The sequence below is a fragment of the Anomalospiza imberbis genome, chromosome 22, assembly GCF_031753505.1.
Source record: "Anomalospiza imberbis isolate Cuckoo-Finch-1a 21T00152 chromosome 22, ASM3175350v1, whole genome shotgun sequence".
Lineage (NCBI taxonomy): Eukaryota > Metazoa > Chordata > Aves > Passeriformes > Viduidae > Anomalospiza > Anomalospiza imberbis.
Genome location: NC_089702.1, coordinates 7,492,023 through 7,515,375, shown reverse-complemented (window position 1 = coordinate 7,515,375; position 23,353 = coordinate 7,492,023). Strand labels below are relative to the sequence as shown.

Sequence of the window (23,353 nt, the reverse complement as noted above, 5' to 3'; positions counted from 1 at the left end):
ATCCAGGAAAAGGGGGGGAAATCGTGCAGGAAAAGGGGGGAAATCATCCAAGAAATGAGGGGAAATCATCCAGGAAAAGGGGGGGAAATCATGCAGGAAAAGGGGGGAAATCATTCAGGAAATGAGGGTAAATCATCCAGGAAAAGGGGGGGAAATTGTGCAGGAAAAGGGGGGAAATCATCCACGAAAAGGGGGGAAATCATCCAGGAAAAGGGGGGGAAATCGTGCAGGAAAAGGGGGGGGAAATCGTGCAGGAAAAGGGGGGAAATCCTCCAGGAAATGAGGGTAAATCATCCAGGAAAAGGGGGGGAAATCATGCAGGAAAAGGGGGGAAATCATTCAGGAAAAAGGGGGAAATCATACAGGAAATGAAGGGAAATTATCCAGGAAAAGGGGGGGGAAAATTGTGCAGGAAAAGGGGGGAAATCATCCAGGAAAAGGGGGGAAAATTGTGCAGGAAAAGGGGGGAAGTCATTCAGGAAAAAGGGGGAAAATCATCCAGGAAAAGGGGGGGAAATTGTGCAGGAAAAGGGGGGGAAGTCATTCAGGAAAAAGGGGGAAATCATCCAGGAAATGAAGGGAAATAATCCAGGAAAAGGGGGGGAAATTGTGCAGGAAAAGGGGGGAAATCATCCAGGAAATGAGGGGAAATCATCCAGGAAAAGGGGGGGGAAATCATTCAGGAAAAAGGGGGGAAATCATCCAGGAAAAGGGGGGAAATCATTCAGGAAATGAGGGGAAATTATCCAGGAAAAGGGGGGGAAATTGTGCAGGAAAAGGGGGGAAATCATCCAGGAAATGAGAGGAAATCAACCAGGAAAAGGGGGGGAAATCATGCAGGAAAAGGGAGGAAATCATCCAGGAAATGAGGGTAAATCATCCAGGAAAAGGGGGGGAAATTGTGCAGGAAAAGGGGGGAAATCATTCAGGAAAAAGGGGGAAAATCATCCAGGAAATGAAGGGAAATTTTCCAGGAAAAGGGGGGGAAATCATCCAGGAAAAGGGGGGAAATCATCCAGGAAAAGGGGGGGAAATCGTGCAGGAAAAGGGGGGGAAATCATTCAGGAAAAGGGGGGGAAATTGTGCAGGAAAAGGGGGGGGAAATCATCCAGGAAATGAAGGGAAATTATCCAGGGAAAGGGGGGGGGGGGAAATTGTGCAGGAAAAGGGGGGGAAATCATCCAGGAAATGAGGGTAAATCATCCAGGAAAAGGGGGGGAAATCATTCAGGAAAAAGGGGGAAATCATCCAGGAAAAGGGAGGGAAAATCATTCAGGAAATGAAGGGAAATTATCCAGGAAAAGGCGGGGGGGGGGGGAAATTGTGCAGGAAAAGGGGGGAAATCATCCAGGAAAAGGGGGGGAAATTGTGCAGGAAAAGGGAGGAAATCATTCAGGAAAAAGGGGGAAATCATCCAGGAAATGAAGGGAAATTTTCCAGGAAAAGGGGGGGAAATTGTGCAGGAAAAGGGGGGAAATCATCCAGGAAATGAGGGGAAATCATCCAGGAAATGAGAGGAAATCAACCAGGAAAAGGGGGGGGAAATCATGCAGGAAAAGGGGGAAAATCATCCAGGAAATGAGGGGAAATTATCCCGGAAAAGGGGGGGAAATTGTGCAGGAAAAGGGGGGAAATCATTCAGGAAAAAGGGTGAAATCATCCAGGAAATGAGGGGAAATTATCCAGGAAACGGGGGGAAATCATCCAGGAAAAGAGGGGAAAATTGTGCAGGAAAAGGGGGGGAAATCAATCAGGAAAAAGGGGGAAATTATCCAGGAAAAGGGGGGGAAATCAATCAGGAAAAAGGGGGAAATTATCCAGGAAAAGGGGGGAAATCATCCAGGAAATGAGGGGAAATCATCCAGGAAATGAGGGGAAAATTACACATGAAAAGTGGGGGAAATTATCCAGGAAATGAAGGAAAAACATGCAGGAAATGAGGGTGAATCATCCAGGAAATGAGGGGGAATCACCCTGGAAAAGGGGGAATATTACAGAGAAAAAAGGGGGAAATCACACAGGAAAAGAGGGGAAATCATCCAGGAAAAGGGGGGGAAATCATGCAGGAAAAGGGGGGAAATCATTCAGGAAAAAGGGGGAAATCATCCAGGAAATGAAGGGAAATTATCCAGGAAAAGGGGGGGGGGAAATTGTGCAGGAAAAGGGGGGAAATCATCCAGGAAAAGCGGGGAAAATTGTGCAGGAAAAGGGGGGAAGTCATTCAGGAAAAAGGGGGAAATCATCCAGGAAAAGGGGGGGAAATTGTGCAGGAAAAGGGGGGAAGTCATTCAGGAAAAAGGGGGGAAATCATCCAGGAAATGAAGGGAAATAATCCAGGAAAAGGGGGGGAAATTGTGCAGGAAAAGGGGGGAAATCATCCAGGAAATGAGGGGAAATCATCCAGGAAAAGGGGGGGGAAATCATTCAGGAAAAAGGGGGAAATCATCCAGGAAAAGGGGGGAAATCATTCAGGAAATGAGGGGAAATTATCCAGGAAAAGGGGGGGAAATTGTGCAGGAAAAGGGGGAAATCATCCAGGAAATGAGGGTAAATCATGCAGGAAAAGGGGGGAAATCATGCAGGAAAAGGGGGGAAATCATTCAGGAAAAAGGGGGAAATCATCCAGGAAATGAGGGGAAATCATCCAGGAAATGAGGGTAAATCATCCAGGAAAAGGGGGGGAAATCGTGCAGGAAAAAGGGGGGAAATCTACCACCAAAAGGGGGGAAATCATCCAGGAAATGAAGGGAAATTATCCAGGAAAAGGGGGGAAATCATCCAGGAAAAGGGGGGGGAAATTGTGCAGGAAAAGGGGGGAAAATTGTGCAGGAAAAGGGGGAAATCATCCAGGAAATGAGGGGAAATTATCCAGGAAAAGGGGGAAAATTGTGCAGGAAAAGGGGGGAAATCATCCAGGAAATGAGAGGAAATCGTGCAGGAAAAGGGGGGGAAATCATCCAGGAAATGAGGGGAAATTATCCAGGAAAAGGGGGGAAAATTGTGCAGGAAAAGGGGGAAATCATCCAGGAAATGAGAGGAAATCGTGCAGGAAAAGGGGGGAAATCATGCAGGAAAAGGGGGGAAATCATCCAGGAAATGAGGGGAAATTATCCAGAAAAGGGGGGAAAATTGTGCAGGAAAAGGGAGGAAATCATCCAGGAAATGAGGGTAAATCATCCAGGAAAAGGGGGGGAAATTGTGCAGGAAAAGGGGGGAAATCATTCAGGAAAAAGGGGAAAATCATCCAGGAAATGAAGGGAAATTTTCCAGGAAAAGGGGGGGAAATCATCCAGGAAAAGGGGGGAAATCATCCAGGAAATGAGGGGAAATCATCCAGGAAAAGGGGGGGAAATCGTGCAGGAAAAGGGGGGAAATCATTCAGGAAAAGGGGGGGGAAATTGTGCAGGAAAAGGGGGGGAAATCATCCAGGAAATGAAGGGAAATTATCCAGGGAAAGGGGGGGGGGGGAAATTGTGCAGGAAAAGGGGGGAAATCATCCAGGAAATGAGGGTAAATCATCCAGGAAAAGGGGGGGAAATCATTCAGGAAAAAAGGGGGAAATCATCCAGGAAAAGGGAGGGAAATCATTCAGGAAATGAAGGGAAATTATCCAGGAAAAGGCGGGGGGGGGGGGGGGGGAATTGTGCAGGAAAAGGGGGAAATCATCCAGGAAAAGGGGGGGGAAATTGTGCAGGAAAAGGGGGGAAATCATCCAGGAAATGAGGGGAAATCATCCAGGAAAAAGGGGGGAAATCATTCAGGAAAAAGGGGGAAATCATCCAGGAAAAAGGGGGGAAATCATTCAGGAAATGAGGGGAAATTATCCAGGAAAAGGGGGGAAAATTGTGCAGGAAAAGGGGGGAAATCATCCAGGAAATGAGAGGAAATCAACCAGGAAAAGGGGGGGAAATCATGCAGGAAAAGGGGGAAAATCATCCAGGAAATGAGGGGAAATTATCCCGGAAAAGGGGGGGAAATTGTGCAGGAAAAGGGGGGAAATCATTCAGGAAAAAGGGTGAAATCATCCAGGAAATGAGGGGGAAATTATCCAGGAAACGGGGGGAAATCATCCAGGAAAAGAGGGGAAAATTGTGCAGGAAAAGGGGGGGAAATCAATCAGGAAAAAGGGGGAAATTATCCAGGAAAAGGGGGGGAAATCAATCAGGAAAAAGGGGGAAATTATCCAGGAAAAGGGGGGGAAATCATCCAGGAAATGAGGGGAAATCATCCAGGAAATGAGGGGAAAATTACACATGAAAAGTGGGGAAATTATCCAGGAAATGAAGGAAAAACATGCAGGAAATGAGGGTGAATCATCCAGGAAATGAGGGGGAATCACCCTGGAAAAGGGGGAATATTACAGAGAAAAAAGGGGGAAATCACACAGGAAAAGAGGGGAAATCATCCAGGAAAAGGGGGGGAAATCATGCAGGAAAAGGGGGGAAATCATTCAGGAAAAAGGGGGAAATCATCCAGGAAATGAAGGGAAATTATCCAGGAAAAGGGGGGGGGGAAATTGTGCAGGAAAAGGGGGGAAATCATCCAGGAAAAGCGGGGAAAATTGTGCAGGAAAAGGGGGGAAGTCATTCAGGAAAAAGGGGGAAATCATCCAGGAAAAGGGGGGGGAAATTGTGCAGGAAAAAGGGGGGAAGTCATTCAGGAAAAAGGGGGAAATCATCCAGGAAATGAAGGGAAATAATCCAGGAAAAGGGGGGGAAATTGTGCAGGAAAAGGGGGGAAATCATCCAGGAAATGAGGGGAAATCATCCAGGAAAAGGGGGGGGAAATCATTCAGGAAAAAGGGGGAAATCATCCAGGAAAAGGGGGGGAAATCATTCAGGAAATGAGGGGAAATTATCCAGGAAAAGGGGGGGAAATTGTGCAGGAAAAGGGGGGAAATCATCCAGGAAATGAGGGTAAATCATGCAGGAAAAGGGGGAGGAAATCATGCAGGAAAAGGGGGGAAATCATTCAGGAAAAAGGGGGAAATCATCCAGGAAATGAGGGGAAATCATCCAGGAAATGAGGGTAAATCATCCAGGAAAAGGGGGGGAAATCGTGCAGGAAAAAGGGGGGAAATCTACCACCAAAAGGGGGGAAATCATCCAGGAAATGAAGGGAAATTATCCAGGAAAAGGGGGGAAATCATCCAGGAAAAGGGGGGGGAAATTGTGCAGGAAAAGGGGGGAAAATTGTGCAGGAAAAGGGGGAAATCATCCAGGAAATGAGGGGAAATTATCCAGGAAAAGGGGGGAAAATTGTGCAGGAAAAGGGGGAAATCATCCAGGAAATGAGAGGAAATCGTGCAGGAAAAGGGGGGGAAATCATCCAGGAAATGAGGGGAAATTATCCAGGAAAAGGGGGGAAAATTGTGCAGGAAAAGGGGGAAATCATCCAGGAAATGAGAGGAAATCGTGCAGGAAAAGGGGGGAAATCATGCAGGAAAAGGGGGGAAATCATCCAGGAAATGAGGGGAAATTATCCAGGAAAAGGGGGGAAAATTGTGCAGGAAAAGGGGAGGAAATCATCCAGGAAATGAGGGTAAATCATCCAGGAAAAGGGGGGAAATTGTGCAGGAAAAGGGGGGAAATCATTCAGGAAAAAGGGGAAAATCATCCAGGAAATGAAGGGAAATTTTCCAGGAAAAGGGGGGGAAATCATCCAGGAAAAGGGGGGAAATCATCCAGGAAATGAGGGGAAATCATCCAGGAAAAGGGGGGGAAATCGTGCAGGAAAAGGGGGGGAAATCATTCAGGAAAAGGGGGGGAATTGTGCAGGAAAAGGGGGGGAAATCATCCAGGAAATGAAGGGAAATTATCCAGGGAAAGGGGGGGGGGGGAAATTGTGCAGGAAAAGGGGGGAAATCATCCAGGAAATGAGGGTAAATCATCCAGGAAAAGGGGGGGGAAATCATTCAGGAAAAAGGGGGAAATCATCCAGGAAAAGGGAGGGAAATCATTCAGGAAATGAAGGGAAATTATCCAGGAAAAGGCGGGGGGGGGGGGGGGAAATCATCCAGGAAAAGGGGGGGAAATTGTGCAGGAAAAGGGGGGGAAATTGTGCAGGAAAAGGGGGGAAATCATCCAGGAAATGAGGGGAAATCATCCAGGAAAAAGGGGGGAAATCATTCAGGAAAAAGGGGGAAATCATCCAGGAAAAAGGGGGGAAATCATTCAGGAAATGAGGGGAAATTATCCAGGAAAAGGGGGGGAAAATTGTGCAGGAAAAGGGGGGAAATCATCCAGGAAATGAGAGGAAATCAACCAGGAAAAGGGGGGGAAATCATGCAGGAAAAGGGGGAAAATCATCCAGGAAATGAGGGGAAATTATCCCGGAAAAGGGGGGGAAATTGTGCAGGAAAAGGGGGGAAATCATTCAGGAAAAAGGGTGAAATCATCCAGGAAATGAGGGGAAATTATCCAGGAAACGGGGGGAAATCATCCAGGAAAAGAGGGGAAAATTGTGCAGGAAAAGGGGGGGAAATCAATCAGGAAAAAGGGGGAAATTATCCAGGAAAAGGGGGGGAAATCAATCAGGAAAAAGGGGGAAATTATCCAGGAAAAGGGGGGAAATCATCCAGGAAATGAGGGGAAATCATCCAGGAAATGAGGGGAAAATTACACATGAAAAGTGGGGAAATTATCCAGGAAATGAAGGAAAAACATGCAGGAAATGAGGGTGAATCATCCAGGAAATGAGGGGGAATCACCCTGGAAAAGGGGGAATATTACAGAGAAAAAAGGGGGGAAATCACACAGGAAAAGAGGGGAAATCATCCAGGAAAAGGGGGAAAATAATCTAGGAAAAGGAGGAATATTACAGAGAAAAAAAAGGGGAAAATCACCCAGGAAAAGAGGGGAAACTGGTTAAACTAACAGTTTATTAATTTTTTTCTTCTCACAAAGACGAATGTAAAACTATTATTATTTACATGAACAGTGCGTGGGAACTCCAGTATAAATATGTAAACAGATCAGAAGGCTGGAGAAGTTTTATGAGAACTTTAAAACTTTCAAAAGAACTACAAAAGAAAACTTAACACTTTTAAAAATCAAGGCAACAGGTGTCTGCTAAGGAAGGCAGGAGCCTCCCCTGAAATGGAAAAATGTAAATGCCTTCCCTCTGAATTGTTACAAATTTGAAATTAAGGGGGGCTCTCAGGCAAAAATATGGGAGCAGGGATAACAGTTCTTTATTAGGGAAGAAAATAAAGAGATAAAATAAACAATGCAGTAACCAAAACAACACTGACAGAGCCAGAATACAACCTGACACCCTGTGGGTCAGGGTGTTGGTAGCAGTCCAGTTGGAATTGTGGCTGCAGCCCTCCTGGAGTGTCAGGTGTGGTTCTGTTGGAGCAGTGATCCTGTAGGAAAGGGTGGAGTCTTCCTGCAGTGGAAGAGGCAGCTGTTCCTCTGGGAAATCCAGCGCAGGAAAAGCCGTGCTGGTGTTCCAGAAACCCAGATTATATCCAGGTAGGAATGCTGGGCTCCTCCCTCTGGGCAGAGCACCTCCCAGTGGGATGTTACGGTTCTCATCAGTCATGCAGTGACATTCAATAGCCCATTATCAGCAGATGTCTCCCCGGATTTCGAGGGGTGAGGATCACAGGCTTGGAAAAAACTACAATTTCAAGGGGTGAGGATCACAGGCTTGGAATAATCTGCACAATTTTTGAGGGTTGAGGATCACAAGCATGGAAAAAATTGTTCAGTTTCAAGGGGTGAGGATCACAGGCTTGGATTAAACTGTACAATTTCAAGGGGTGAGGATCACAGGCTTGGAAAAAACTACAGTTTTGAGGGTTGAGGATCACAGGCTTGGAAAAAATTGTTCAGTTTCAAGGGGTGAGGATCTCAGGCTTGGATTAAACTGTACAATTTTGAGGGGTGAGGATCATAGGCTTGGAATAAGCTGCACAATTTTGAGGGTTGAGGATCACAGGCTTGGAAAAAACTACAGTTTTGAGGGGTGAGGATCACAGACTTGGAAAAAACTACAGTTTTGAGGGGTGAGGATCACAGACTTGGAATAATTTGTACAATTTCAAGGGTTGAGGATCACAGGCTTGGAAAAAACTACAATTTTGAGGGGTGAGGATCACAGGCTCGGAATAAACTGTACAATTTCAAGGGTTGAGGATCACAGGCTCGGAATAAACTACAATTTTGAGGGGTGAGGATCACAGGCTCGTAATAAACTACAATTTTGAGGGGTGAGGATCACAGGCTTGGATTAAACTGTACAATTTTGAGGGGTGAGGATCACAGGCTCGGAATAAACTACAATTTTGAGGGGTGAGGATCACAGGCTTGGAATAAACTACAATTTTGAGGGGTGAGGATCACAGGCTTGGATTAAACTGTACAATTTCGAGGGGTGAGGATCACAGGCTCGGAATAAACTACAATTTTGAGGGTTGAGGATCACAGGCTCAGAATAAACTACAGTTTTGAGGGGTGAGGATCACAGGCTTGGAATAATTTGTACAATTTCAAGGGGTGAGGATCACAGACTTGGAAAAAACTGCACAATTTTGAGGGTTGACGATCACAGGCTTGGGAAAAACTGTACAATTTTGAGGGGTGAGGATCACAGGCTTGGATTAAACTGTGCAATATCAAGGGCTGAGGATCACAAGCTTGGACAAAACTGTACAATTTTGAGGGCTGAGGATCACAGGCTTCGATTAAACTGTACAATTTCGAGGGGTGAAGATCACAGGCTTGGGAAAAACTACAATTTTGAGGGGTGAGGATCACAGACTTGGAATAATCTGCACAATTTTGAGGGTTGAGGATCACAGGCTTGGATTAAACTGTACAATTTCAAGGGGTGAGGATCACAAGCTTGGACAAAACTGTACAATTTTGAGAGGTGAGGATCACAGGCTTGGAAAAAACTGTACAATTTTGAGGGTTGAGGATCACAGGCTCGGAATAAACTGTACAATTTCAAGGGGTGAGGATCACAGGCTTGGAAAAAACTACAATTTCAAGGGTTGAGGATCACAGGCTTGTAATAAATTGTATTGTTTTGAGCGGTGAGACGGAGCACCCCATTTAATTAAAATGTTACACCACACAGGTGCTCACCAGCCACGGCGCCTCCGCCCTGGTCAAGGAGAGGAAGAGGAAGTGGACGCCTCTCCACGCTGCAGGTGGCACACGGGGATGGGGACAGGGCCTTGCAGAACCCAAAACCCCCGGGGGATGAGTCTCTTCCAGAGGGGTTGGGGTTTTCTGGCTTGTCATGCCTTTTTTCTTGTCCCTCTTCCTCATCGCCCTTTTGCTCATCTCTCTTTTCTTTGTTCCTCTCTGCCTTATCCCTCTTTTCTTCATCCCTGTTTTCCTCGTCCCGCTATTCTCGTCCACATTTTTCTCATTTCTCTTTTTCTCATCCCTTTTTCCTCATCCCCTTTCTTCCTCTCTTTTCCTCATCCTTGTTTTCCTCATCTCTTTTGCTCATCCCTTTTCCTCATCCTTCTTTACGTTGTTTCTCTTTTCCTCCTCCCTCTTTTCCTCCTCCCATTTTTCTTTATCCCTTTTTTCCTCCTCCCATTTTTCCTCCTCCCATTTTTCTTTATCCCTTTTTTCCTCATCCCTTTTCCTCATCCTTCTTTATGTTGTTTCTCTTTATCTCATCTCTTTTCCTCCTTCCTCTTTTCCTCCTCCCATTTTTCTTCATCCCATTTTTCCTCCTCCCATTTTTCCTCATCCCATTTTCCTCATCCCTCTTTTCCTCCTCCCATTTTCCTCATCCCATTTTTCCTCATCCCTCTTTTCCTCCTCCCATTTTCCTCATCCCATTTTTCCTCATCCCTCTTTTCCTCATCCCTCTTTTCCTCCTCCCACTTTTCCTCCTTCCATTTTTTCCTCCTCCCCTTTCCCCGTTCCTGTGCCCAGCTGCCAACGGGAACACGGATTCCCTGCACCTCCTGATCGACAGCGGGGAGCGCGCGGACATCACCGACGTCATGGACATCCACGGCCAGTGAGTGTCCCTGGGGGCCACCAAAGCCACCCTGGCACCTGGGCGAGGGAGGGCAATCTCCTGGAAGGTCCCAGCTTGAGATCAGGACCAGGAGAGGTCCCTCACCAAACTCCAGCACAGGCAGAACAGGCTGGAATTTGGGATATTGGCTGAGTTAATTGGGTTTATCAGTGCTAAAATCATGGTTGGATAACGAGCGGGAAAACACCTCCAAAGGAGCTTCTCCTGACCCTTCCCAGCTCTTCTGCTCCTTCCCCAGGGTGCAGGGACATGGGAACGGGGACTGTGCTCAGTTCATCCCCGTCCTCTGCACAAGAACCTTCATTTTTTTCCTGCTTAAATATCTTATCCCAGAAGTGTCACCACCATTCCCAATTGTCCCTCACCACCATTCCCAATTGTCCCTCACCACCATTCCCAATTGTCCCTCACCACCATCCCTGATTATCCCTCACCATCATCCCTGATTATCCCTCACGACCATTCCCAATTGTCCCTCACCACCATTCCCAATTGTCCCTCACCACCATTCCCAATTGTCCCTCACCACCATTCCCAATTTTCCCTCACCACCATTCCTGATTGTCCCTCACCACCATTCCTGCTTATCCCTCACCACCATTCCTGATTGTCCCTCACCACCATTCCCAATTTTCCCTCACCACCATTTCCGGTTATCCCTCACCACCATTCCCAATTGTCCCTCACCACCATTCCTGATTGTCCCTCACCACCATTCCCAATTTTCCCTCACCACCATTCCTGATTGTCCCTCACCACCATTCCTGCTTATCCCTCACCACCATTCCTGATTGTCCCTCACCACCATTCCCAATTTTCCCTCACCACCATTTCCGGTTATCCCTCACCACCATTCCCAATTTTCCCTCACCACCATTTCCGGTTATCCCTCACCACCATTCCCAATTTTCCCTCACCACCATTTCCGGTTATCCCTCACCACCATTCCTGATTGTCCCTCACCCCCATTCCTGTGTCCCTCACCACCATTCCTGTGTCCCTCACCACCATTCCTGATTGTCCCTCACCACCATTCCCGATTTTCCCTCACCCCCATTCCCAATTGTCCCTCACCCCCATTCCCAATTGTCCCTCACCCCCATTCCTGATTGTCCCTCACCCCCATTCCTGTGTCCCTCACCACCATTCCTGGTTATCCCTCACCACCATTCCTGTGTCCCTCACCCCCATTCCCAATTGTCCCTCACCCCCATTCCTGATTGTCCCTCACCCCCATTCCTGTGTCCCTCTTTCCCAGCTGTCCTAGAAGCAGATCTGGAATTCCAGCCATCTGGAATTACCTCTGCTGTACCCATGGGAACCTTCCAGGCTCTCCCCAAACCCACCCCCGCCATGCCAGCCCCTGCGGGCTCTCTGTGGGTTCCGTGAGCTCTCCATCCCCGCCGTGCCCGTCCCACCTGCCCTTGTCCCTCCCCAGGACCCCGCTGATGCTGGCCATCATGAACGGCCACGTGGACTGCGTCCATCTCCTGCTGGAGAAGGGATCCACGGCCGACGCCGCCGACAAGAGGGGCCGGACCGCCCTGCACCGAGGGGTGAGTGGGGGGTCCTGGACCCCGCTCGTCTGGGCTGGGTCACGTTCTGAGCCAGGATGGTCACTGGTGAACCGAGGGGTGAGTGGGGGGTCCAGGACCCCGCTCGGCTGGGCTGGGTCCTCTTCTGACCCAGGATGGTCACTGGTGAACCGAGGGGTGAGTGGGGGGTCCTGGACCCCGCTCGGCTGGGCTGGGTCACGTTCTGAGCCAGGATGGTCACTGGTGAACCGAGGGGTGAGTGGGGGGTCCTGGACCCCGCTCGGCTGGGCTGGGTCACGTTCTGAGCCAGGATGGTCACTGGTGAACCGAGGGGTGAGTGGGGGTCCTGGACCCCGCTCGGCTGGGCTGGGTCACGTTCTGAGCCAGGATGGTCACTGGTGAACCGAGGGGTGAGTGGGGGTCCTGGACCCTGCTCGGCTGGGCTAGGTCACGTTCTGAGCCAGGATGGTCACTGGTGAACCGAGGGGTTATAATTTTAAAAATTATATATATATATAAATATTATATGTAATATTATATAGTATAAAATATTATATATTATTATATATATAATATATAAATATTATATGTAATATTATATAAATAATTTATATAATATTATAAAATACTATATATAAAATATTCTTTGTTTTTATATATATATATATATATATACTATATATATATATGTTATGTATATTATATATATATATGTATATATATAAACCTAAATCCTAAGGCAGCCAGCTCAGCCAGCACAGAACCTAGATAATATACAAAAATATTTTTTAAAAGCATATATATATATATATATATATATATATATATATATATATATATAAACGTGGCTGGTGGGGCAGCCAGCTGAGCACCTGCGCTAGCCGAAAGCCGAAAGCCGCGCGGGAGCGTCAGAGCGGTGTGGCTGTGCCCGCAGGCCGTGACGGGCTGCGAGGACTGCCTGGCTGCCCTGCTGGACCACGATGCCTTCGTCCTGTGCCGGGACTTCAAGGGCCGGACCCCGATCCACTTCGCCTCGGCCTGCGGGCACCTGGAGGTGCTGCGGACGCTGCTGCGGGCGGCGCTCTCCACCGACCCGCTGGACGCCGTGGTGGACTACAGCGGCTACTCGCCCATGCACTGGGCTTCCTACAGCGGTGAGTGCGGGGAAACCGGCCAGCCCGGCTCGGGGAGCGCGGCTGTCTGCCTCCGGGGCGGCAGGGTGAGGGGTGTGCTCTGCTGGAAGCGGGCTGTGTTATCCAGGGTTAACAAGCTCTCTTTAGTGTATTCATGTAATAATGTCTATTGTTATATAGCGTAATACAATGTAATACAATGTAATACAATGTAATACAATGTAACATAGCATAATATTACATAATATAGCATAATATAACATAACATAACATAATATAACATAACATAACAAACATAACATAACATAACATAACATAACATAATATAATGTATCTATTGTTATGTAATATCATCTACATTATCATATCACATTATATTATTTTATGATATGTTATAATCATTACATTACATTACATTGCATTATATTATATTATGTTATATTATGTTATAATCATTACATTACATTATATTACATTACATTACATTACATTACATTATATTATGTTATAATCATTACGTTACATTATATTACATTACATTACATTACATTACATTATATTATGTTATAATCATTACGTTACATTATATTACATTACATTACATTACATTATATTATATTATGTTATAATCATTACATTGCATTATATTATATTATATTATATTATGTTATAATCATTACGTTACATTACATTACATTACATTATATTTTGATGCTGTCTGCCTCCGGAGCGGCAGGGTGAGGGGTGTGCTCTGCTGGAAGCGGGCTGTGTTATCCAGGGTTAACAAGCTCTCTTTAGTGTATTCATGTAATAATGTCTATTGTTGTATAGCGTAATATAATGTAATACAATGTAATACAATGTAATACAATGTAACATAGCATAATATTACATAATATAGCATAATATAACATAACATAACATAATATAACATAACATAACAAACATAACATAACATAACATAACATAATATAATGTATCTATTGTTATGTAATATCATCTACATTATCATATCACATTATATTATTTTATGATATGTTATGTTATAATCATTACATTACATTACATTGCATTATATTATATTATGTTATATTATGTTATAATCATTACGTTACATTATATTACATTACATTACATTACATTACATTATATTATGTTATAATCATTACGTTACATTATATTACATTACATTACATTACATTACATTATATTATGTTATAATCATTACGTTACATTATATTACATTACATTACATTACATTATATTATATTATGTTATAATCATTACATTGCATTATATTATATTATATTATATTATATTATGTTATAATCATTACGTTACATTACATTACATTACATTATATTTTGATGCTGTCTGCCTCCGGAGCGGCAGGGTGAGGGGTGTGCTCTGCTGGAAGTGGGCTGTGTTATCCAGGGTTAACAAGCTCTCTTTAGTGTATTCATGTAATAATGTCTATTGTTTTCTTTTCTATTATATATATTATATGAATATACTACACTATTTTATACTGTAATATAATATACTATACTATACTGTTATGTATTATACTACAATATAATATACTATACTATAATATAATATAATGTAATGCATTGAAATGTAATGTTATATAATATAATATACTATTCTATAATATAATACAATGTAATATAATTAATATAATATAATATAATATAATTATAATATAATGTAATGTAATATTACATTATATTATATAAATAATATAATATAATATAATATAATATAGTATAATATATTATATTATTAATATAATATTAATGTATTACATTATATTACATTATATTGATTATATTATATTATTTATATAATATAATTAATATGATATAATATAACATTATATAACATAACATAACATAGCATAATATAATATAATAAATATAATATAATATAATATAATATAATATAATATAATATAATATAATATAATATAATATAATATAATATAATATAATTAATATAATGTTCTATTCTATTATATTATAGTATATTATATTATATTATTTGATAATGTAGATGATATTTCACTCTGACGCTCTGGGAGGGCTTCTCCAGCCTCTGGGATTTTGGGATTTTGGGAAAAACTTCTCCAGCTGCTGTTGCTGTCTCCTCAGGGCACGAAGATTGTCTTGAATTGTTACTTGAACACAACCCGTTTGCGTACCTAGAAGGAAACCCCTTTACTCCATTGCACTGTGCAGTGTAAGTGACACCCCAAAATCATCCTGGCATGGGCTGAAAGGGGAATTTTACCCCAAAAATAATTCCAGTAATTCCAGATGTGGGAGCCTCTGGGATGGGCTGAAAGGGGAGTTTTACCCCAAAAATAATTCCAGTAATTCCAGGCCTTGGAGCCCCTGTAAGCGAAGTTTTACCCCATAAATAATTCCAGGCCTTGGAGCCTCTGGGATGGGCTGAAAGGGGAGTTTTACCCCAAAAATAATTCCAATAATTCCAGGTGTGGGAGCCCCTGGGATGGGCTGAAATGGGGAGTTTTACCCCAAAAATAATTCCAGTAATTCCAGATGTGGCAGCCTCTGGGATGTGCTGAAATGGGAGTTTTACCCCAAAAATGATTCCAATAATTCCAGATGTGACAGCCTCTGGGATGGGCTGAAAGGGGAGTTTTACCCCAAAAATAATTCCAATAATTCCAGGCCTTGGAGTCTCTGGGATGGGCTGAAAGGGGAGTTTTACCCCAAAAATAATTCAATAATTCCAGATGTGGGAGACTCTGGGATGGGCTGAAAGGGGAGTTTTACCCCAAAAATAATTCCAATAATTCCATATGTGGCAGCCTCTGGGATGGGCTGAAAGGGGAGTTTTACCCCAAAAATAATTCCAATAATTCCAGATGTGGGAGCCCCTGGGATGGGCTGAAAGGGGAGTTTTACCCCAAAAATAATTCAATAATTCCAGATGTGGGAGCCCCTGGGATGGGCTGAAAGGGGAATTTTGCCCCAAAAATAATTCCAGTAATTCCAGGCATTGGAGCCTCTGGGATGGGCTGAAAGGGGAATTTTACCCCAAAAATAATTCCAATAATTTCAGGCCTTGGAGCCCCTGTAAGGGAAGTTTTACTCCATAAATAATTCCAGATGTGGGAGCCCCTGGGATGGGCTGAAAGGGGAGTTTTACCCCAAAAATAATTCCAATAATTCCAGGCCTTGGAGTCTCTGGGATGGGCTGAAAGGGGAGTTTTACCCCAAAAATAATTCAATAATTCCAGATGTGGCAGCCTCTGGGATGGGCTGAAAGGGGAGTTTTACTCCAAAAGCAATTCCAATAATTCCAGATGTGGCAGCCTCTGGGATGGGTTGAAAGGGGAGTTTTACCCCAAAAACAATTCCAGGCTTTAGAGCCCCTCTAAGGGAAATTTTACCCCAAAAAATAACTCCAGCAATTCCACATCCACTTCCTCTGGGATGTGCTGGAAGGGGAGTTTTACCCCGAAAATCATTTCAGTCGGGCTCTGTGGGTTGTGCAAAAGGGGATATTTTACCCAGTGGATAACTCCAGCGCTTGGAGCCCCCGAAAGGGGAGTTTCACCCCAAATATCTGCAGGCCCTGGAAGCCCTGGGATGTTCTGCTCTCATCCCAGAGCTGCCCAGCTCTTTCCTGACTTCGCTTCTGCTCCCGTTCCCACAGAATTAACAACCAGGACGGCACTGCTGAAATGCTGGTGGAAGCATTAGGTGCCAAGATTGTTAATAGCAGAGATGCCAAAGGAAGGTGAGCGTGGCCGTGTCCCCTCCTTGTCACCCCTGACACCTTGAGAGGCTCCTGGAGCAGAGCCAGGCAGAGCTGAAGGTTTAAATTGTGAATTTATTTAAAGGATGCACCTCGGGCAGGGCAACACCCAAGATCGACGCCCAGCCATGAGGTTTTGATACAATTATAAATTTTTATCGGTAATTTTCAGGCCCTGAGGGTGTAGGTCATGCCTTGGGAGGTTCCTAGAACAGAACTAGAGGGAATTAAAGGATTAAAGTAGGGATTTATTAAAAGGATGACCTTGGGCAATGCAAGAGCCCAGACCCAGGCATGAGTTTTTGATACAATTATAAATTTTTATTGGTAATTTTCAGGCCTTGATACTCTAGGTGATGCCTTGGGAGGTTCCTAGAACAGAACTAGACAGTTTTAAAGGATTAAAGTAGGGATTTATTAATAAAAAAGCCTCAAAGGATGCACCTCGGGTAGTAGAAGAGTCCAGCCAGGGCTACACCCAAGATCGACACCCAGTCATGAGTTTTTGATACAATTATAAATTGATTTATTTATAAATAGTATTTCTTTATTATTTATTGTTTCTTTTCAGGCCCTGAGGCTGTAGGTGATGCCTTGGGAGGTTCCTAGAACAGAACTAGACAATTTTAAAGGATTAAAGTAGGGATTTATTAATAAAAAAGGCTCAAAGGATGCACCTCGGGCAGTAGAAGAGTCCAGCCAGGGCTACACCCGAGATGGTCATGAGTCACGAGTTTTTGATACAATTATAAATTTATTTATTTATAAATAGTATTTCTTTATTATTTATTGATACTTTTCAGGCCTTGATGCTGTAGGTGATGCCTTGGGAGGTTCCTAGAACAGAACTAGAGGGAGTTAAAGGATTAAAGTAGGGATTTATTAAAAGGATGCACCTTGGGCAATGCAAGAGCCCAGACCCAGGCATGAGTTTTTGATACAATTATAAATTTTTATTGGTAATTTTCAGGCCTTGATACTGTAGGTGATGCCTTGGGAGGTTCCTAGAACAGAACTAGAGGGAGTTAAAGGATTAAAGTAGGGATTTATTAATAAAAAAGCCTCAAAGGATGCACCTCGGGTAGTAGAAGAGTCCAGCCAGGGCTACACCCAAGATCGACACCCAGCCATGAGTTTTTGATACAGTTATAAATTTATTTACTTATAAATAGTATTTCTTTATTATTTATTAGTACTTTTCAGGCCCTGAGGCTGTAGGTGATGCCTTGGGAGGTTCCTAGAACAGAACTAGACAGTTTTAAAGGATTAAAGTAGGGATTTATTAATAAAAAAGCCTCAAAGGATGCACCTTGGGCAATACAAGAGCCCAGACCCAGGCATGAGTTTTTAATACAATTATAAATTTTTATCGGTAATTTTCAGGCCCTGAGGCTGTAGGTGATGCCTTGGGAGGTTCCTAGAAAAAAAAAAATGAAACAAATACGAATATTGGGAAATATAAAAACTCAATCTTTGGCCACCCCCAATCCCCAGCAGGATAAAGAAACCAAAATGAGTGAAATAAAGACGTGAGTGTTTCCTCTGGCCCCCCAGGACCCCCCTTCACGCCGCTGCCTTCGCAGACAACGTCCGCGGTTTACAGCTGCTCCTGCGCCACCAGGCCCAGGTGGACACGGCCGACAAGCTGGGCAGGACCCCCCTGATGGTGGCTTCGGAGAACGGGCACACGGCGGCTCTGGGTGCGTGGGGAAGGGCTTGGCTCCTTCTGCTCTGGGCAGGGCGGGACTGAGGGGTCGGGACCATCGGTCACCCGCACGCTCGGGTGTTGGTTATTGATTATCCATGACAATGTATTTCACCCGGAAACTCGGGTGTTGGTTATTGATTATCCATGACGACACAGCTCACCCGGAAACTCGGGTGTTGGTTATTGATTATCCATGATGATACAGCTCACCCGGAAACTCGGGTGTTGGTTATTGATTATCCGTGATGATACAGATCACCCGCACACTCGGGTGTTGGTTATTGATTATCCGTGACGACACAGCTCACCCGCACACTCGGGTGTTTATTGTTTATTATCACAATATTTCACACTCGGGTGTTGGTTATTGATTATCCGTGACAACACAGCTCACCCGCACACTCAGGTGTTGGTTATTGATTATCCGTGATGATACAGCTCACCCGCACACTCGGGTGTTGGTTATTGATTATCCATGACAATGTATTTCACCTGCACACTCGGGTGTTGGTTATTGATTATCCGTGACGACAGAGCTCACCCGCACACTCGGGTGTTGGTTATTGATTATCCGTGAGGACACAGCTCACCCGCACACTCGGGTGTTGGTTATTGATTATCCGTGACGACAGAGCTCACCCGCACACTCGGGTGTTGGTTATTGATTATCCGTGAGGACACAGCTCACCCGCACGCTTGGGTGTTGGTTATTGATTATCCGTGATGATACAGCTCACCCGGAAACTCAGGTGTTGGTTATTGATTATCCGTAACAACAGAGCTCACCCGCACACTCGGGTGTTGGTTATTGATTATCCATGATGATACAGCTCACCCGCACACTCGGGTGTTGGTTATTGATTATCCGTGACAACACAGCTCACCCGCACACTCGGGTGTTGGTTATTGATTATCCGTGATGACACAGCTCACCCGGAAACTCGGGTGTTGGTTATTGATTATCCGTAACAACAGAGCTCACCCGCACACTCGGGTGTTGGTTATTGATTATCCGTGACAACACAGCTCACCCGCACACTCGGGTGTTGGTTATTGATTATCCGTGATGATACAGCTCACCCGGAAACTCGGGTGTTGGTTATTGATTATCCCTGATGATACAACTCACCCGGAAACTCAGGTGTTGGTTATTGATTATCCATGATGATACAGATCACCCGCACACTCAGGTGTTGGTTATTGATTATCCATGACAACACACCTCACCCGCACACTCGGGTGTTGGTTATTGATTATCTGTGACGATACAGCTCACCCGCACACACGGGTGTTTATTGTTTGTTATCACAATATTTCACACTCGGGTGTTGGTTATTGATTATCCATGACAATGTATTTCACCCGGAAACTCGGGTGTTGGTTATTGATTATCCGTGATGATACAGCTCACCCGCACACTCGGGTGTTGGTTATTGATTATCCGTGACGACACAGCTCAGCCGCACACTCGGGTGTTGGTTATTGATTATCCGTGACGATACAGCTCACCCGGAAACTCGGGTGTTGGTTATTGATTATCCGTGATGATACAGATCACCCGCACACTCGGGTGTTGGTTATTGATTATCCGTGACGACACAGCTCACCCGGAAACTCGGGTGTTGGTTATTGATTATCCGTGAGGATACAGCTCACCCGAACGCTCGGGTGTTGGTTATTGATTATCCGTGACGATACAGCTCACCCGGAAACTCGGGTGTTGATTATTGATTATCCATGATGATACAGCTCACCCGAACGCTCGGGTGTTGGTTATTGATTATCCATGATGATACAGCTCACCCGCACACTCGGGTGTTGGTTATTGATTATCCATGATGATACAGCTCACCCGCACACTCGGGTGTTGGTTATTGATTATCCATGATGATACAGATCACCCGCACACTCGGGTGTTTATTGTTTATCATCACAATATTTCACACTCGGGTGTTGGTTATTGATTATCCATGACAATGTATTTCACCCGGAAACTCAGGTGTTGGTTATTGATTATCCGTGATGATACAGCTCACCCGGAAACTCGGGTGTTGGTTATTGATTATCCGTGAGGATACAGCTCACCCGCACACTCGGGTGTTGGTTATTGATTATCCGTGATGATACAGCTCACCCGCACACTCGGGTGTTGGTTATTGATTATCCGTGATGATACAGCTCACCCGCACACTCGGGTGTTGGTTATTGATTATCCGTAACGACACAGCTCAGCCGCACACTCGGGTGTTGGTTATTGATTATCCATGATGACACAGCTCACCCGCACACTCGGGTGTTGGTTATTGATTATCCGTAACGACACAGCTCAGCCGCACACTCGGGTGTTGGTTATTGATTATCCATGATGACACAGCTCACCCGCACACTCGGGTGTTGGTTATTGATTATCCGTAACGACACAGCTCACCCGCACACTCGGGTGTTTATTGTTTATTATCACAATATTTCACACTCGGGTGTTGGTTATTGATTATCCGTGACAACACAGCTCAGCCGCACACTCGGGTGTTGGTTATTGATTATCCGTGATGATACAGCTCACCCGCACACTCGGGTGTTGGTTATTGATTATCCGTGATGATACAGCTCACCCGGAAACTCGGGTGTTGGTTATTGATTATCCGTGATGATACAGCTCACCCGGAAACTCGGGTGTTGGTTATTGATTATCCGTGATGATACAGCTCACCCGGAAACTCGGGTGTTGGTTATTGATTATCCGTGATGATACAGCTCACCCGCACACTCGGGTGTTGGTTATTGATTATCCGTAACGACACAGCTCACCCGCACACTCGAGTGTTTATTGTTTATTATCACAATATTTCACACTCGGGTGTTGGTTATTGATTATCCGTGACAACACAGCTCAGCCGCACACTCGGGTGTTGGTTATTGATTATCCGTGACGATACAGCTCACCCGCACACACGGGTGTTTATTGTTTGTTATCACAATATTTCACACTCGGGTGTTGGTTATTGATTATCCGTGACAATGTATTTCACCTGCACACTCGGGTGTTGGTTATTGATTATCCGTGATGATACAGCTCACCCGCACACTCGGGTGTTGGTTATTGATTATCCGTGATGATACAGCTCACCCGCACACTCGGGTGTTGGTTATTGATTATCCGTGACAACACAGCTCACCCACGCACTCGGGTGTTGGTTATTGATTATCCGTAACGACACAGCTCACCCGCACACTCGGGTGTTTATTGTTCATTATCACAATATTTCACACTCGGGTGTTGGTTATTGATTATCCATGACAATGTATTTCACCTGCACACTCGGGTGTTTGTTATTTATTATCTATGATATTTCACATTCACACTCAAGTGTTTATTATTTCTCACCACGATATTTCATATTCACACTCAGGTGTTTATTGTTTATTATCTATGATATTTCACATGCACACTCGGGTTTTTATTGTTTATTATCTATGATACTTCACATGCACACTCAGGTGTTTATTATTTATTATCTATGATAGCTCACATGCACACTTGGGTGTTTATTGTTTATTATCTATGATATTTCACGTGCACACTCATGTCTTTATCATTTCTTATCACAATAGTTCACATTCACACTCTGGTGTTTGTTATTTATTATCCATGTTACATTATTTCACGTTCACACTCAGGTGTTTATTATTTATCTGTGTTAGGATAGTTCACATTCACACTCAGGTGTTTATTATTTATTATCCTTGTTAAGCGTTTTAAAACCTTTCATTCCATTTTCAGTCTCATGTGAAGGGTGAGGCAATACAGATGTTATAATTCACGCCACCACATACATGAAATTGTGTGAGAACTCTGACTTTTAAATATGTAAACATTATCAGAAGGCTAAAGAAGTTTTATGAGAACTTTAAAACTTTCAAGAGAACTATAAAAGAAAACTTAACGCTTTTAAAAATCAAGGCAACACTCCTCCTCACCCGTTCTTCTCCTCCTCCTTGCAGAGTTCCTGCTGTTCCAAGCAAAAGCAAATATTACTGTGCTGGATGTCAACAAGAACACAGCTCTTCACCTGGCCTGCAGCAAGGTGGGGACATGGCCGGTGTGGGTGGCGCCTCTGTGACACCTCGGTGTCCCCCTGGGCGGTTTTGGGCAGCTCAGGTGGCACAGAGCCCTCTGTGCTTTTCCTGGGGAGCTCCTCTCTGAATCTCCAGGGTCATTTCCATGCCTAGAAGTTCCCGTGGTTGGGTCATTCTGAATCTCCAGGGTCATTTCCATGCCTGGAGGTTCCTCAGGTTGGGTCACTCTGAACTTCCAGGGTCACTTCCATGCTTGGAAGTTCCCCAGACTGGGTCATTCTCTGAATCTCCAGGGTAATTTCCATGCCTGGAAGTTCCCGTGGCTGGGTCACTCTGAATCTCCAGGGTCATTTCCATGCCTGGAGCTGCCTTGGTTGGGTCACTCTGAACTTCCAGGGTCACTTCCATGCTTGGAAGTTCCCCAGACTGGGTCATTCTCTGAATCTCCAGGGTAATTTCCATGCCTGGAAGTTCCCGTGGCTGGGTCACTCTGAATCTCCAGGGTCATTTCCATGCCTGGAGCTGCCTTGGTTGGGTCACTCTGAACTTCCAGGGTCACTTCCATGCTTGGAAGTTCCCCAGACTGGGTCATTCTCTGAATCTCCAGGGTTATTTCCATACCTGGAGGTGCCTTGGTTGGGTTCTGGATCTCCATGGTAATTTCCATGCCTGGAAGTTCCACAGGCTGGGTCACTCTCTGAATTTCCAGGGTTATTTCCATACCTGGAGCTGCCTTGGTTGGGTCACTCTGAACTTCCAGGGTCACTTCCATGCTTGGAAGTTCCCCAGACTGGGTCATTCTCTGAATCTCCAGGGTTATTTCCATACCTGGAGGTGCCTTGGTTGGGTTCTGGATCTCCAGGGTCATTTCCATGCCTGGAGGTTCCCCAGGTTGGGTCACTCTGAACCTCCAGGGTCACTTCCATGCTTGGAAGTTCCCAGACTGGGTCATTCTCTGAATTTCCAGGGTCACTTCCATACCTGGAAGTTCCCCTGGTTGGGTTGGACGGGGTTGGGATGGTGGGAGATGTCCCAGGGATGGACTGGGGTGGGTTTGTGGGGCAGCCAGGATGGAGGGAGGGCTCCAGGGAGAACTT

General features: G+C 44.8%; 1 protein-coding gene across 1 annotated transcript in view; it reads left to right on the top strand.

The window, feature by feature from the left end:
• ANKRD52 (ankyrin repeat domain 52) overlaps positions 1–23,353 on the top strand; it is a 53,609-nt gene that overhangs the window by 26,595 nt on the left and 3,661 nt on the right. The window contains exons 18-25 of the mRNA XM_068212744.1: positions 9,088–9,160; positions 9,906–9,993; positions 11,453–11,570; positions 12,484–12,703; positions 14,836–14,923; positions 16,370–16,453; positions 18,026–18,171; positions 22,182–22,264. Of these exons, the coding sequence (XP_068068845.1) occupies positions 9,088–9,160; positions 9,906–9,993; positions 11,453–11,570; positions 12,484–12,703; positions 14,836–14,923; positions 16,370–16,453; positions 18,026–18,171; positions 22,182–22,264 (900 nt within the window). The remainder of the gene's footprint in view (positions 1–9,087; positions 9,161–9,905; positions 9,994–11,452; positions 11,571–12,483; positions 12,704–14,835; positions 14,924–16,369; positions 16,454–18,025; positions 18,172–22,181; positions 22,265–23,353) is intronic.